At 46.3% G+C, this 14,504-nt stretch overlaps 1 protein-coding gene across 4 annotated transcripts in view; it reads right to left on the bottom strand.

The window, feature by feature from the left end:
* Positions 1–814: 814 nt before the first annotated feature.
* Positions 815–14,504, bottom strand: part of MYLK (myosin light chain kinase) — a 182,589-nt gene continuing 168,899 nt past the window's right edge. For 3 of the 4 annotated variants that reach the window (XM_084871493.1, XM_084871494.1, XM_084871495.1), the window contains 4 exons: positions 14,024–14,147; positions 7,582–7,711; positions 5,790–5,921; positions 815–2,874 (listed from right to left, as the gene is read on the bottom strand). In XM_084871493.1, the coding sequence (XP_084727619.1) occupies positions 2,621–2,874; positions 5,790–5,921; positions 7,582–7,711; positions 14,024–14,147 (640 nt within the window). In that variant the 3' untranslated portion in view covers positions 815–2,620. Of the gene's footprint in view, positions 2,875–5,789; positions 5,922–7,581; positions 7,712–7,865; positions 8,019–14,023; positions 14,148–14,504 lie in introns of those variants that run through there. The other variant, XM_084871496.1, reaches the window with a different exon arrangement.

Raw genomic sequence — 14,504 nt, 5'->3', positions numbered from 1 at the left:
CAATGTAAGGAACAATCTGTGGATTATTCTTGATATGTTTGGGATGAAAATGGAATGGAAGAAAGTGTATTTGTGACTTCTTCATAATACAGAATATATATGATACATTTTTTTTTTTTTTACCAGCAAGGAATAAAAAGTGCTTTTCTTTAAAAATAATAATTTCTCACTAGAAATATTTGTAGATTGTGGTTGCCTTAAAAATGGGGAAAAAATTAACTGGATGAATGGATTGTTTCTTTCCATTCCATGTGGATCATAGACTTATCCAGTGCAACATTTAATGGTATGTCTTGATTCTTTCTAGACTATTTACAATATTGTTTGGACCTCCAGACATGGGGAAGTCACCATCGGATACCTGATAACAGACTTCCTAATAAAACAATAGGTCAGTATCCTGGAAACAAATGCTTTAATATCAAGACATGGAAAGATGGCACCTGGCAGCTAATAATGAGTTGCATCAAAGTTACAAATGCAAACCAAGCCTTGTAAATAATATTAAAGATGAGGATGATTTTGCCACATGCTGGAAATGCCATGTAGATTTTAGTACTATGAGGACACTAATGATATTGGAAGTGTAACTGAACCAAACTGATGCTCGAGAGAAATTCTGAACTAAGTGTGCAAATTAGGCTACCTAGTATTTACAAGAACTAACTAAGTCACCCTGCCCCTTAGTGAAACACAACCAGAATTGCCATTTATGCAACACAGCATTTGTTTTCCGTGCCCAAGGTCTATCTGGGCAGTCTACAACGGGTGGCATGGGAAGAAAGAGAAGGCTGCAGAGACTGAACAAAAAGTATGCATTGTGGTATCCTTTATTTAAAAATTGTGAGCTAACTACAGTTGTAGTGTTCTCATTTGCCATTCCAATGGCATAATAAACTGGGAGAACATTAACACAATGTTAAGAAGGCATCAAAAACCTGTAAACAAACGTACACACCACACATGCACACACATGTACAATACACACACACACACACACACACACACAAAGATTATAAACACAAAGTGATGAAGTCAAGCTCTGAATGCTCTAAATCAAATTAAAAACCCTTCGTTATAATAAACTGTGGCAATAGTGTGGCTATTATGAAAAATATTGTTAACTGTTTAAAAAGCAAAAAGGAAAATACTGGCAATTTGAAATTAGCAGCAAAAAGCAGATAAGCTAGAATGGAAGATAATGTAAGACTAAGTAATAGCAAAATTCTAATGTTGATACTGTGTAGGATTGCACTGAAGTAATTTAAGATCAATTCTTGAAGAACTATTAAAAAGTCCCTTGAAATATTAAATCACTGCACTTCACAAACAGTGGACAAGAATAAAGCATTTGGAATGTTACGCGCGCACACACGCACGCCCGCACACACACAGGAAATGTATTAGGCATATCAGTTTATGGTCTTTGTTTAAGACCTTCAAAAAGTTTATAAAGAAAAGTTTAAGTGCCAATGTAGTGAAAGAAAGTTAAAAGTTCCTAAAGGTGCAAGCCTGATGCATTTATTGGGTCTGAGAATATATTTTGAGGTTGGGGACAAGGCATGATGGATGCACATTCAAGAAAAGAAGACCCATCGTGGAATCTACAAGGGCAGGCAGAGTTCTCTGAGGGTGTTTAGAATGAAGGTGTGTCAAACTCAGACTATCCTGAAGGAGATTCCAAAGTACGCAGAGTTCTACAGCTCTTCATTATCTGAAACGTTTCATAGTGGCCAATAAATAAGACTAACTTTTCAGCAAATTGGTTTTCATACAAACACAAAAATCTTTTCCACACCTGCAGAGCTGATAGTCTATAACAGCACAAATATGAATCCTGCTTTCAGAAGAGAAGCACATTAGCAAGGATATTTTCCCCCCCACGAGTTCTTATAAAAATGTCTGAAGCTGCTAGATACCTGCAAAGAGGGGATACGTTTAGATTTCCTACTGATTTTAGAAAAAAGGGGGTTTTGTTTTCCTAAGGAAGCCAGCCTTCTGTGAGCAGGAGACCTGTCTTCAGGACCTAAGTGTAATGTCCTTAGTGCTTAAACTCCTGGCAAGCTCAGATCCAGAAAAACGGACAGGCAGAACAGAGGAATGGAAAGTCTGAATGTCTACAGTATAGTTTGGAATAAAATGTGCCTTATAAGTTAAAACGGCTCAACTGCTTTCAGACTGAAGGGCTGCAGCCTGGAAAAGACCCAGTTCTCTGGAGTTGGGAGCTGGGAGAGAGACCTCCGTCTCCAGGTGCCTCTGGGCTGACCTGGGGCAGCGGGGCCTTATTTTTCCATGAGTGTTTCAAATTGGTGGCTTTGCCCAGAAAAATACTTCTTTTGGTTACTTTACCTTTAAAATCAACTGGATTTTAAATTGGATTTGAAATCAAATTTCCCAAAAATGAAATTTAGCTGTACTAGTATCTTAAGGTGCCTGCTAACTGATATTAATGCCCATCAATAACACTGCTAGGTATGCACTGCTGTTGCTAAGAATTGACCCTAAAATAACCTAACTAGGGAACCTATCACACTAGGTGCTTTTACTATCTTGGGTTTTTGAGCTTTAGAGAAATAGTTTTTGTACTAAGACCTAGAAATTGCTTCTCTCTGGCCTTGTTTCACTCTTCCTCCTCTTCCTCTTCTTCCCCCTCTCCTTCTCCTTCCTCCATGGTTTCCACAATGAGTTCCGCGGTGCAGGTGGCTTCTCCGAGACTGTTGACGGCCTTGCAGGTGTACTTGGCATCGTCATCGCCGCACACGTCGCTGATGATTAAAGAGCAGTTCCCCTCCTCGTCGTAGTCTATCTGGAAGTGGCGGGACTCCCTGATGGACTGGTCGTCTTTGAACCAGACGACTTCAGGGTCTGGGTATCCTGCATCGCAGGGAGGGAACACAGGTAGCAAAAACCGTCATTCAACATTTCTATCAGTTCATGCAAGGAGCTCTCAAGCTACTAATGCAGTAATGAAAAAAAAACAACAACAAAAAACGACTTTGCCTTTGAGCAGCTGCTTGGATATTGTCATTTGAACCGAACTCTATTGTAAATACTAATATCTGAAACCCTGCGTGAGGTGTTTCACAGTCATCCCCTTTCCCATCCATGTGGGCCTGGCCCCCCGCCTCTCACTACACATACACACACACCCACACACACACATACCCACACACCCACACACACACACCTCTACACAGACGCAGAGTGCTACCTGGAACACCGGCCCACCTCCCAGTGACATGCCCAGAACCAGTTATCTTTTGGGATGAAATGAAAAGTTTTCATCTTGCATAATAGTTGAACTTAAATACATTTAATAAAAATGAAGATTCAGAACAAATGGGTGCAAGGTGCCTTTTGGGGGTGATAGAAAGGCTCTGAACTTGGACTATGGTGGTGATTGCACAATTCCATAAATTCACTAAAACAACTGAATTGTACACTTAATACAGGTACACTATCTGGTGTGTAAGTTACAACTGATAACAGCTTCATAAAACACAAGTTAGAGGAGCTAGTAATACTGGTAAAGAAAAGAAAGCAGTATTTATCTTAGTCTGATCCAAAGGCATAACCCGCCTCAAGATAACCAGAAATGGACCACATTGATTAGCTTTATTTTATAAATTAACCATGCTTTTGCAAAGTCCAACATTAAAAAAAAAAAAAAAAATATATATATATATATATATATATATATATATATATATATGTATATATACATTATGCCTTTAAAATACAGGATGGAGCAAAAATAGGTTTATAGTTGTGGTTATTTATATGGAAAGTAATACAATAATTAATAATGATACAAGAATAAACTGCATTTCACATGCAACTGTAAGTCTACTTTTGCCACACCCTGTATATTATAATTCTAACTGACTTATTCTTAAATTATTTTTTAAATCTTTATTGTTCAGAGTATTAATGAGTCCTCCCCTCCCCTGTTACCTCTTCTTGTTCTTAAAATTTGAAGAAGTACTTTTATAGGAAAAAAATTGTAACCCCAACCAGAATAAAAATTCTGTATTAGAACTTAAGAATTCTAACATTCAAGTAGAATTTTATTTCAATTAAAACAGCATCCATATGCTTTAATTTCCCCTCCATGCTCCAGTCAAAGTTATGTAAATACCAAAGAAATAACCCCAAGCAGAAAAGTGCAAAGATGACAGTCATTATGTTCTAATAATTTTTTTGAAATGGAAAAAGGAGCCCTGCCGGTGTGGCTTAGTGGTTGAGCATCAACTGAACCAGGAGGCTACAGTTCGATTCCCAGTCACGGCATGTGCCTTGGTTGCGGGCTCGATCCCCAGTGGGGGGCATGGAGGAGGCAGCCGATCAATGATTCAATGATCCTCTCTCGTCATTGATGTTTCTATCTCTCTCTCTCCCTTCTTCTCTGAAATCAATAAAAATCTATAATACAATAATAAAAGCGTGATATGCTAATTAGACGGGATGTCCTTCCAGAAGTCCTTCCTTCCACACAAAGCCGCAGTGGGTGGGGGCTGGGGCCACAGCCCTTGCACGAATATATATATATATATATTTTTTTTTCAGATATATATGAAAAAGAAAAAAGGAAAGACCCTCAGAAGACCCAAAGACAATGGTGATAGTGAGTCACAGGCAGTGGCCCCAGAGCTTTCAGCCGAACCCCAACCCGTGCCTTTCTACACTAGCAAAGGCAGCATGCCACATTTTAAAAACAGAATGAAAAGAAAGATTATGGTGGGCAAGGCATTTACAAGGCATTTGATTTGATACTATAAGGGCACAGGTGAAAAATGTTTTTTTTTTGTTTGTTTGTTTTTTTGTTTTTTTTTTTTTGTTCCTAACCTTGGATTACTTTATCCAAAAGGCATTATGTGGCCGTATTGCTGGAGAACCTTACACAGTGGGAGGCATGCTTTGTTCTGACTGCTGCCCTTGGCCGTGAGGTCTTGAGCAAGTTGCTTAATGAACGCTGTGCTTCGTTTGGTCAGCCTGACAGGGGAGATTACCCTCCACTCTGGTTGGCACACGACAGGCACCAGCTTGAGGCCAATCTTATCTTGCCCTTTACCTTTGTAGAATGTTGCAGGCTGTAGAAACTGAAATGCTTTGTGTCGCCACCATTGTTAATGTCTCCTGTGCTATGCTAAGGTCCCTTAAGGTCCTGTGAGCTCAAACAATGGCCACGCCCGGGGAAGAGGCCCCGGGGCCTGGATCCCAGCTTCCCTCGGTGTGAAGTCACACTGCGTGCTCTCTGCTCTCCTCAGTCCCACAACTTTTCCCTTGACTCCCTCACATCCGCAAAGGACTTAAAAGGTTTCTCTTTTCACATATGTCATCTAAGAATCCCCAGTGCCACTCGGGACATCAGACACCATCTGACAGTTGAGGGCCTGAGGTGCAGAGAGTCAGATCACTGCCCAGGCCTCACCGCAGAGCTGCTGACTCCACCTCCCCGGCTCTGGGCCAGCCTGCTTCTGAGGGCCTCCCAGGGGCACACGTTTTCCAGGACTTGAAACTTGGCCACATACTATCGTCCGTGACAAACCACTTGAACTTGGGTCTAGTGGCTGACGGAAGTAAGTGAAATATCAGATGTGCCCCTGGGTAAGTCACTGATGGCACCAACCTTCAGGGTGGAGTGAGGGCCTTGGGCCAGCTCCTCCCGACCCAGTTTCCCTCAGCGCCTGGCTCACCTAATGGCTCCCAGGACTGACCTCATGCCCGGGGCACACAGTAGGGGCCCAGCAGCCGCCCAAACCCCTCTTGTCGCCACGGCTACAACTTACCTTCAATCTTGCAGTCAAATCTAGCAGCACTTCCCTCCACCACTTCCAGATCACGAATGGTCTTAGAGAAATAGGGTTTCACATGGGGCTTCTCCTCAGCAACAGCCTCCAGGAAAGCTTGGGCGACATCTCCTAGAAGATGGGGGGGAGGACATGGTCACCCCTTCACTCCTTGTTCTTTCCTCTCCCTTAGTTTAAAAAAGCTGACTTAAAAAAAATTTTTTTTTTTTTTTTAAAGTAGCTCCAATTTAGCAAACAATGCGGTGAAGAGGACTGAATCAGCAGCACACCTTTCTCCTGGGGACAGGTTGGCCAGCTGCCACGTGGCTTTGGCAGAAGAGAAATCTGTGACTAAACTGGGGAAATGTTTGGACTCCCCCTTCCCTTACTCTGAACACATTGGGGGGGAAAAAAATCTTCAGAAAAGAGTTTTGGCTGTATTTCAAGCTGTTTCAAGATCCAGTTGAGTGCACACATATGAGCCTAACCAGTGGTCAAGGACAATAGAGGGGTGGGGGCATGAGTGTGGAGGGGATTGGAATGAGGAATTGAGGACAAATATGTGATGCCTTAATCAATAAAGAAATTAATTAAAAAAAAAAAGATCCAGTTGAGGGTGTCTAAGAAGGACAGAGTCACACCAGCCTGCCTGGTCTCCCTGCAGAGCGGGCCTTCTCTGCTCCTGAGAAGGAAGGAGCCAGGAGCCTCTTCCCCTGGCCAGGTCTGTTCTCACGTAGACTGCTCCCTGGTGCGTGAGAGCAGACCGGGATTGGGACTGTTCCCGGGAAAAGCTAGAACGTGGAGGGGCTCCTGCGCCCCCCCTCCCCTCCAGGCTGGTTGTGGGTCATCTGGGAGTGGCAGGAGTGGATCCGGAGGGACTCTGTCCCGGCTACATCAGGCAGCCCAGCAGGCGGCTGGCCTATGACACTGCCTTTGTGCTTCTCACCTTTTGTACCAATGGCACCAGGCAGCAGGGGGGAAGCAAGGCACCTCAGGAAGATTAGGGCCAGCCCCTGCAGGCCTCCGATGCAGGAAGAGGCAGAGGCATTCCCTGAGGAGGTGGATGGGGCAACATCTCCAAGGGCAAGTAACTAACCCCACTGATCACGTTTCAGTATTTGAAAAATGCCAAACAAGTATGGACTATATGAGTTAATTTTTTCTCTCTAAGAAAAACAAAGACTAAAATCAGAATATTTTTGCCTGACCGGCATGGCTCAGTGGTTGAACATTAACCTATGAGCCAGGAGGTCATGGTTCAATTCCCAGTCAAGGCACATGACCAGCTTTAGGGATCGATCCCCAGTGGGGCACATGCAAGAGGCAGCATATCAACGATTCTCTCTCATCATTGATATTTCTATCTCTCTCCCTCTCCCTTCCTCTCTGAAATCAATAAAAATATGTCTTAAAAATAAAAAAACAGGATATTTTGAAAAAAATAAACTACTACGTGTGACTGAAGCTTTATATTTTCTTATCAATATATAAGTAGTACTTTTTTGTAATGAGAAAAATGGAAGCTTTGAATAAATCTTTGCTAAGTCTTATGTAAAACGTAGAAAGAATAGTGGAGGTTATCTCTACTAGACAAATAACAACTTCCTTTGGGAAAATACTTAAACCTAAGTTGAAACAATTAAAGAGTCATTAGGCTTAGTAACTATTGTCAGAGCAACCTAAAAGTAGTTCTGAATTTAATCCTTTCGGATTGTATTTCCAAAAACAGCCCACCCCAAAAATAAGCTCCTCAAAATGCCCCTCAGTCCCCCGGCCCTTCCTTCCTCCTTACCTTCTGATTCTAGTTTTTCTGCGTTGAGAGGGCTGGTTGGTGATCCTGTAGAGGACTTCCTGCCGCTGAGCCCTGAGATCATTGCCATAGAGGACAGTCTCCCGATGGCTCTCACAGCATTGCCCGTTTTCTGGAAAGCAGACACCGGGGTTGGACTCGGGAGGCGCCCCTGGGTCCCACCGGGCAGTGGGGCTCAGGGAGGGGAGCCCAGCCCAGCAGAGGCAGCCGTCCGTGGACCGAGGGCCTCCCGAGCGCCGAGGTCCTGCCAGAGGAGTGAGCCCAACCTTGCTCTGCTCAGCACTATCAGTGTGTCAGAAGATGTTCGGAGAATGGAATGGGGCCTGGAACCGATGTGTGCGTTAATGTGACTAAACAAGGTCAACATGAGACAAAAACCCTTTTCATACTGTGCTCCAACTCCCATAAAAGGGAGAGTTTATATAAAGCAGCTGCAGGCTGAGACAGCTCCAAAGACTTATTGCTGACGGGGCGCAGCAGGGCTGTTTCTTGTAAAACAATGCCAGTGACAGGCATGCAATTGGTCAAGAGGATCGTTACTACAGATCCCACAGGTCCTCGTGCAAGTGGGAAAGCGGCACACTATTGACCTTGGTGAGCCGTTTGACCTCTCCGGGCTGGCCTCCTTCTCTGCTTGAGGAGGGGTTGGACAAGACTCCAAGGTCTCGTTTAGCTCTGTGGCTGATTCAGTATTCCCAAAATACTTAAGAGTTTTTGGGAAACAGTCTGGATGGCCCGGCACAAGTCCATGAACGCACAGTGACGTTCTGGGGGGTGCTTTTCCCTGGTGTACACCCAGGCATCAAAAAGCACCCTGGAGAGATGCAAAGCAATGGCATCTTGGCTTTTCTGAGTCGAGGCACCTTGGGCGTGGACAGAATTTCTGCTGAGAAGGAAGCCGGAACCTGAGATGAAAAATTCTTTGCAGTGTGAAAATTCTACCAAGCATAGGATTTAGGTCAGAGAGGTCCCCAATAACATACAATGCATCTATGGTTCTTACCTTTAATTAGAGTTTCTTACTCCTTTTCTAAAGTCCATGGAAAAACTAAGATAAGAAACTAACGTGTAACCAACTGCTTCTACCCAAAGCATCTTTTCAGGCGCCCAGACGCTGTGCATCCAGAGAGCAGATGCCGGCGCAGACTGGCTGCTGAGAGACGGAGGATACCGGCAAAGGGCTCCCACTCACCCACCGGACCTCAGGCTGTGCCAGAGCCACTTCCCTCGTTATCCTCATACATGCAGGTATTTCAGCAAAGCCTCACAACTCCGGACTAGCTGGGAAGCCAGTATGCTTCAGTAAAAAGATTGTTTCCAAAGTAAAGAATTTCAGGCCACTAAGGAATCATATAGAAAAGTGTGTATGTGTGTGTGTGTGTGTGTGGTGTAAGCTGTGGCCTGAGGCTATGGCCATGATCACTTTCTGTTGTCACATGCCATCGGTGTTGCAGACTCTTCTCCTGCACTTTGGACAGACATTCCATCTTGCTCTGTCCTTGCCCATCCATCCTCTCAAATACATCACTGTGGGTGTGGGCATGCTTCTGGCCCTCTGTCACTGGGTGAAACTGGGTCACTCTGAACAGAACCCAGGAAGCCTGCGGTGGAGGTGATGAGGGGAAACAGGTGAGAGGCGATGATGGAGTCACAGCTCTGCGCAGAGGCACTGTGGCCCTGCAGAGAACGAGACCATTTGGCAATCTCGCGTGCTCTTCTGGCGGAGGCCGCTACCCTGATCTGTTTGATGTGCTGGCAAGAGTGTTGAGAGACCCAGCTCTTCCCGTGGGAGCTTACTCCGACCTCAGGAACGCGTGAGAGACAGGCAGCCATCCCTACAGAGCCAACATCAGACCAAGCTGCTTCCTACTCAGCCAGATTCTCAGCGTCTGCCCTTCCTTCTCCATCCCTTCAGTCCCCAAGCCGACGCTCTATCCATTGAGCCAAACCGGTCTCGGCCCTTCCTCTTCATCCCTGTATCCTTTACCCAATGCAGAGAGGTTTGCCCTGGCCAGGAGTCTCTACGTGCAGAGAGTTCATTCCCAATAAGGGACTGGTTATTCTTGAACCACTGATTTCTATGTGACCTTCTGCAAGTTTGTTCCCTTCCCTGGGCCTCATGGCCTTGAACCAGAAGATTCCAATCTCCCTGTGGCTGTGCTCTTCCACAGAAGACTAGGATTCATGTTCGAGAATATGTAGCAGGGAACACCCCTCAACCCCCGAGCCCTTGGGCTCCCTAATTCGAAACACCAGGATGGTCTTCGTTTCCATGGTGTGGTATAATGAAGTCTTTCCTTGTCTATTAACAACATGACTAATACGAAGTTACCAGAACAAGGCAAACAAAGGAGTTATGATATTTCCAAGAAGGCAGCAAATTCACATTAACAATAGACCATAACAGGGGGACATTTTCCATTAGTTGGAGTGAGATAGCACATAATTTCTAAAACAGGGAGAAATGTATGTGCTTAATAAGGGAAAAAAATTAAAATAATCTATGCCAGAATTCAATATTTGAAAACTCATTTATGGGGGGAAAAAATAGGCCAGGCCAGTGTGGCTCAGTGGTTGAGCATTTGACCCATGAACCAAGAGGTCACCGGTTCAATTCCTGGTCAGGGCACATGCCCAGGTTGTGGGCTCAATCCCCACTAAAGGCTATACAGGAGGCATCTGATCAATGTTTCTCTCTCCACGATGTTTCTATCTCTCTACCCTCTCTCTCTAAAGTCAATAAAAAACATATATTTAAAAAATTTGGTAAGGAAGTTATTTATCAGAACTGGAAAAGAACTATATTATTTGTATATGTCTTTGAGTTGAAAATTGGTTGCTGTTTTACTTAATTAAGACCTTTGGAAATTTTTGGAACATCAAGGCAGCACGTTTCAATTCCCTAAGCTCCACCCTTGTTTGTTGGAAGCCTTTTTCTTGTTCGAGGGCCATGGCCAGGCTGGTCCTGTGCTGCACGCAGGCACCGTCTGTACCGGCCTCTCTGAGGCAGCAGCTCCCCTCCCCTGGGAGCCCGCAGGAGCGATTAACCAGCCCACGTGCCCAGGACGGAGGGCTTCCCAGGATAAGGGTCTGTCAGTGCTAGAGCTGAGGCAGTCCCTGGCCAATGGGCAAGCTAGTTACCGAAGAGCCAGCCAGCGGTCAGAGACCCTTTAGACACCAACAGCCCCACGATCAGAATTTCCTGAGAAGTGCATGACATCCAAACGTGACCGACAAGCGTCCTCAGTGCTATCCTGTGCCCAAAGCTTTCCTCCCTATGGCCCTTCGGTCCATGCTGCTGGGGTCTTCGTGGTTCCCAGAAAGTAAAGATGGTTGTCCACGGGCCTCCAAATTCCTAGTCCTTTGCTTCTAGTTTTGCATGTAAAAGCCCTGTTATCCTGTTCAGCTTGCCTACCCTCCAGGCTCTACTCACCACCACAGCTTTTAGAAACTCTTTCAGGTATAATTGGAAGAACATAACTTCTTTCATAATAATTTTATGCTAAGATCAATAATATGATTGGTCATCTCTATACTGCGTTGTGTACAGGGATTTGCTTCCATGTTGCTTCCTCCCTCCTGGGCCTCTCATGAATGCCACACGAGAAGGAAAACAAGGAACTTTCTCTTGGGAATCTGTAGAGAGTTCTGGGCTTGCCCTCCCCCTCCTCCACAGCCCGCCCCACTCTGTTTCACTGCACCCCGCCCTGCTCCTCACTGCTCTGATGGGGAACCTATTCCAGGACAGCTAAGGTGCTAGTGCCTGGAGTTCAAAATGTGGGAAACATTGCCCTGGCTGGTGTGGCTCAGTGGATAGAGTGTCAGCCCATAGACGGAAGGGTCCCAGGTTTGATTCTGGTCAAGAGCACGTACCTCAGTTGCGGCTCAATCCCAGGCCTCCATTGGGGCCCATGTGGGAGGCAACCAATCCATGTGTCTCTCCCCTTCCCTTCTACTCTCTCTAAAAATCAATGGAAAAATATCCTTGGGTGAAAATTAACATAAAAAAATGTGGAAAACATTTTCCTAAGAGAGCAATGGAACACAAGATGGTCAGAGGGAGCTGAACCGTCACCAGTGAAATGATGCTTCAGGGACCAAGACGGGTCAAAAGGGATTGCGTGGTCTACTCCTGTGAAGCCTAACCACTGCATCTGTGGAAAAATCATTTCCAAAGGCTCCCACCCATATTAAAAAAATGACTTTAAAATTCCTTCTCTGAATTCTGCCCTTTTCTCCCAGAATTTCTGCCCCTCACTTCCAGAAAACCCTCTGACTAATAACAGTGTAAACAAGAAAAAATTTAAGTGATTAAAATACCAGCACAAATTTATGGTTCCCTGACCCCTTGGACTAAAAAATTCCATTTGCTTCCTCTCTCATTTCCTTATCTCTCCTCTGTGCCTGGGGGTGTGTCAACAGCAGATGCACCTACTCCGGGAGAGCAGGCGGAGCCACGTGCTGCAGCTGAGGACTGCCCTCCCGCCACCCAGCCCCTGCTTGCCCTGGAAATCCCGCTATTTCTTTGAGATCTGTTGGCCACTGGACCATTAATAAAGTCCACCTTTGATTTTGGTGGCCTCCATCTTGCTGTGTTTTGTTTGTAAGAATATGTGCTACTCTGATGATTTCACTGGATGCTCATGGCACCAGAGGGTAAGGTGAGCAGCACAGTCTCTCAACTTGCCTGTCCCTGGAGGGCGGCCAGGTCCACCTAACCCTCCACACCGGGTGGGGGTGGGGTGGGCGTGGGGATCAAGAACTGACTCCGCTGTGGGGAGCTCATAGTCCCTGTACCACCCACCTGAAGCCCCTCCCCTGCCTCTGCTCCTTCTCCCTGCCTTTGTGGGGAGTGTGGTTTCTGAGGGAACTGTAAAGTCATCCTGAGCAGCACATACCCGGTGTCCCAGTTGCCCCTAAAACAATGGTTCCTTTTTCTCTGCCACAGGCAGGCCTCAATGCCCAGCCCCCTGACTGCCCAGCGAACAGACGGCTCCTTTCAGGTCAGCACAACCCGGGAGGCTCAGCTTCTGCCTTTCTCCTCTGTCTGTGCTGTCACCCGCTCTGTGCTCCCGCCCAGACAGCACTTCCTCACAAGCACATCCACGCCCGGCCGGCTGGCTCCCTTCTCCTGTCTGCACTCACATATATGGTATGGAGAGCTATAGCGATGGTTTATAATTCCTGCTGGGTGTTCCGTCCTTTTATGTCTATTTGCTTCGGTCCCTCCACTACGCTATACGTTCCTGGAGCACAGAACCCAGGCCCCCTCCCGTAGCCCCGGAGTTTTATCACACTGACGGTGAGAGTAAAACGATACAGTAGAGGATGATAAGTTCTCTGTGGTTTTGGATACGTTTTACCCATCTGCTAAAACCGAAGGCAATTTTGTATTGTTAAGACAGTGTGCTTTGGAGCCAGGCTCTGCGTTTGAATCCTGCCTTTCTCACCGACTAGCTAAGTGTATTCTGGGCGACGTTCCTAATCTTTCTCTGCCTTGGTTTGTTTGAAAAGTGGGGGATAACATTAATCAAGGATTAGAAGACTTGATGCATAGAAAGTGCTCTGAATGTTCTCTAGCACAGAGCCAGCCTTCCATACATATGAGCTGCTGGTGTCACTTTTGAACACGTGCTATGTAGCAGGCACTGTGCTAAAGGTCAGACGAAGATTATCCTATATAATAAAAGGCTACTATGAAAATCGACTGAATGGCGGAACGACCGGTTACTATGACACACGCTGACCACCAGGGGGAAGATGCTCGATGTAAGAGCTGCCCCAGTGGTCAGTGCGCTCCCACAGGGGGAGCATCACTCAGCCAGAAACCCTGAGTCGGGCTCAGAGAGGGCACTCCACTATGGATGTCTGACTGCTGACGTAGGCCTGTATGGGGAGTTGGACATCCCCTGAGGACTCCTGGACTGCAAGAGGGCACAGGTCAGGCAGAGGAAACCCCCCCCAGTGCACGAATTTTGTGCATGGGGCCTCTAGTATCATATAATTCTCCTAACAGGGCTGTGACATTGGTACCACTACTATCCCCACTTTACAGATGAAAAAACAAAGGCACCACAAGGGTAAGTCACTTGTTTAAAGACACCTAGCTAGCTTGTCACATACAATATTCCTGGAGGGTGGGGCCAGGTCTCCTTGTAGGTCATGTGCTCTCCCCCTCCATCGCAAAGAAATGTTAGACCATCACACTGCCTTTAAGGAGACCACGTTTTCTATGGTTGCCACATGGTCCCAAAGGTGCTTATCCCTAGCCCTGAAGACCCAAAATGCCAGTCTTGGTCCCAGAGTATTTCAGAAAAAGATTTAAACATGTTTGGGGTGAGGCCGGGGCACGTTGGGAATGAGGATGGCTTGAAAAAGCAAACAGGAGGAGCAGCATTCCAGTCCAGAGCGAGCATCTCGTTACCTGCCATTTCCTTCTGGCCATGTACTTCTTCATCCGGTCCTTGGAGAGCTTCTTGGCCTCCATGGTCTTGGTGTCCTTCATGAGCCACGGATGCTGAAGGCACTGGGTGCAGTTCAGGCGGTTTCTGACAGAGGCAGAGATCAGGAGATTTCTAAGCAGGAGGGGACTCAGAGGAGGCTGTGAGACCAGAAATGGGAGGGCACCTGTCCCCGGTCACACAGGGCAGAACCCAGGGCATCTGCTCCCAGTCCATCCGCCATGCCCAGGTCACTGCGCTGCTGGCCCTCTACCTCTCTTGGTCTGGGTCACAGACTGGATGCAGAATGGGTCACAGTAAAGAAGGCCTAACCATCCCGTAAGCGATTGGAGCCTCGTGACCTGTCCTTGGGTCCGGGACGGGCAAGTGCGGGAGGGCAGGTGTGTCTGGGAATGGCGGACACCACAGTGCAGAGTGGGGTCAGTCTGCGGGTCACGTGGGAGC

This window comes from Pipistrellus hanaki (assembly GCF_964339955.1).
Source record: "Pipistrellus hanaki genome assembly, chromosome: 2".
NCBI classification, from domain to species: Eukaryota; Metazoa; Chordata; class Mammalia; order Chiroptera; family Vespertilionidae; genus Pipistrellus; species Pipistrellus hanaki.
Note: the sequence above shows the minus strand (reverse complement) of the source record. Positions and strands in the feature narration are given on the sequence as shown.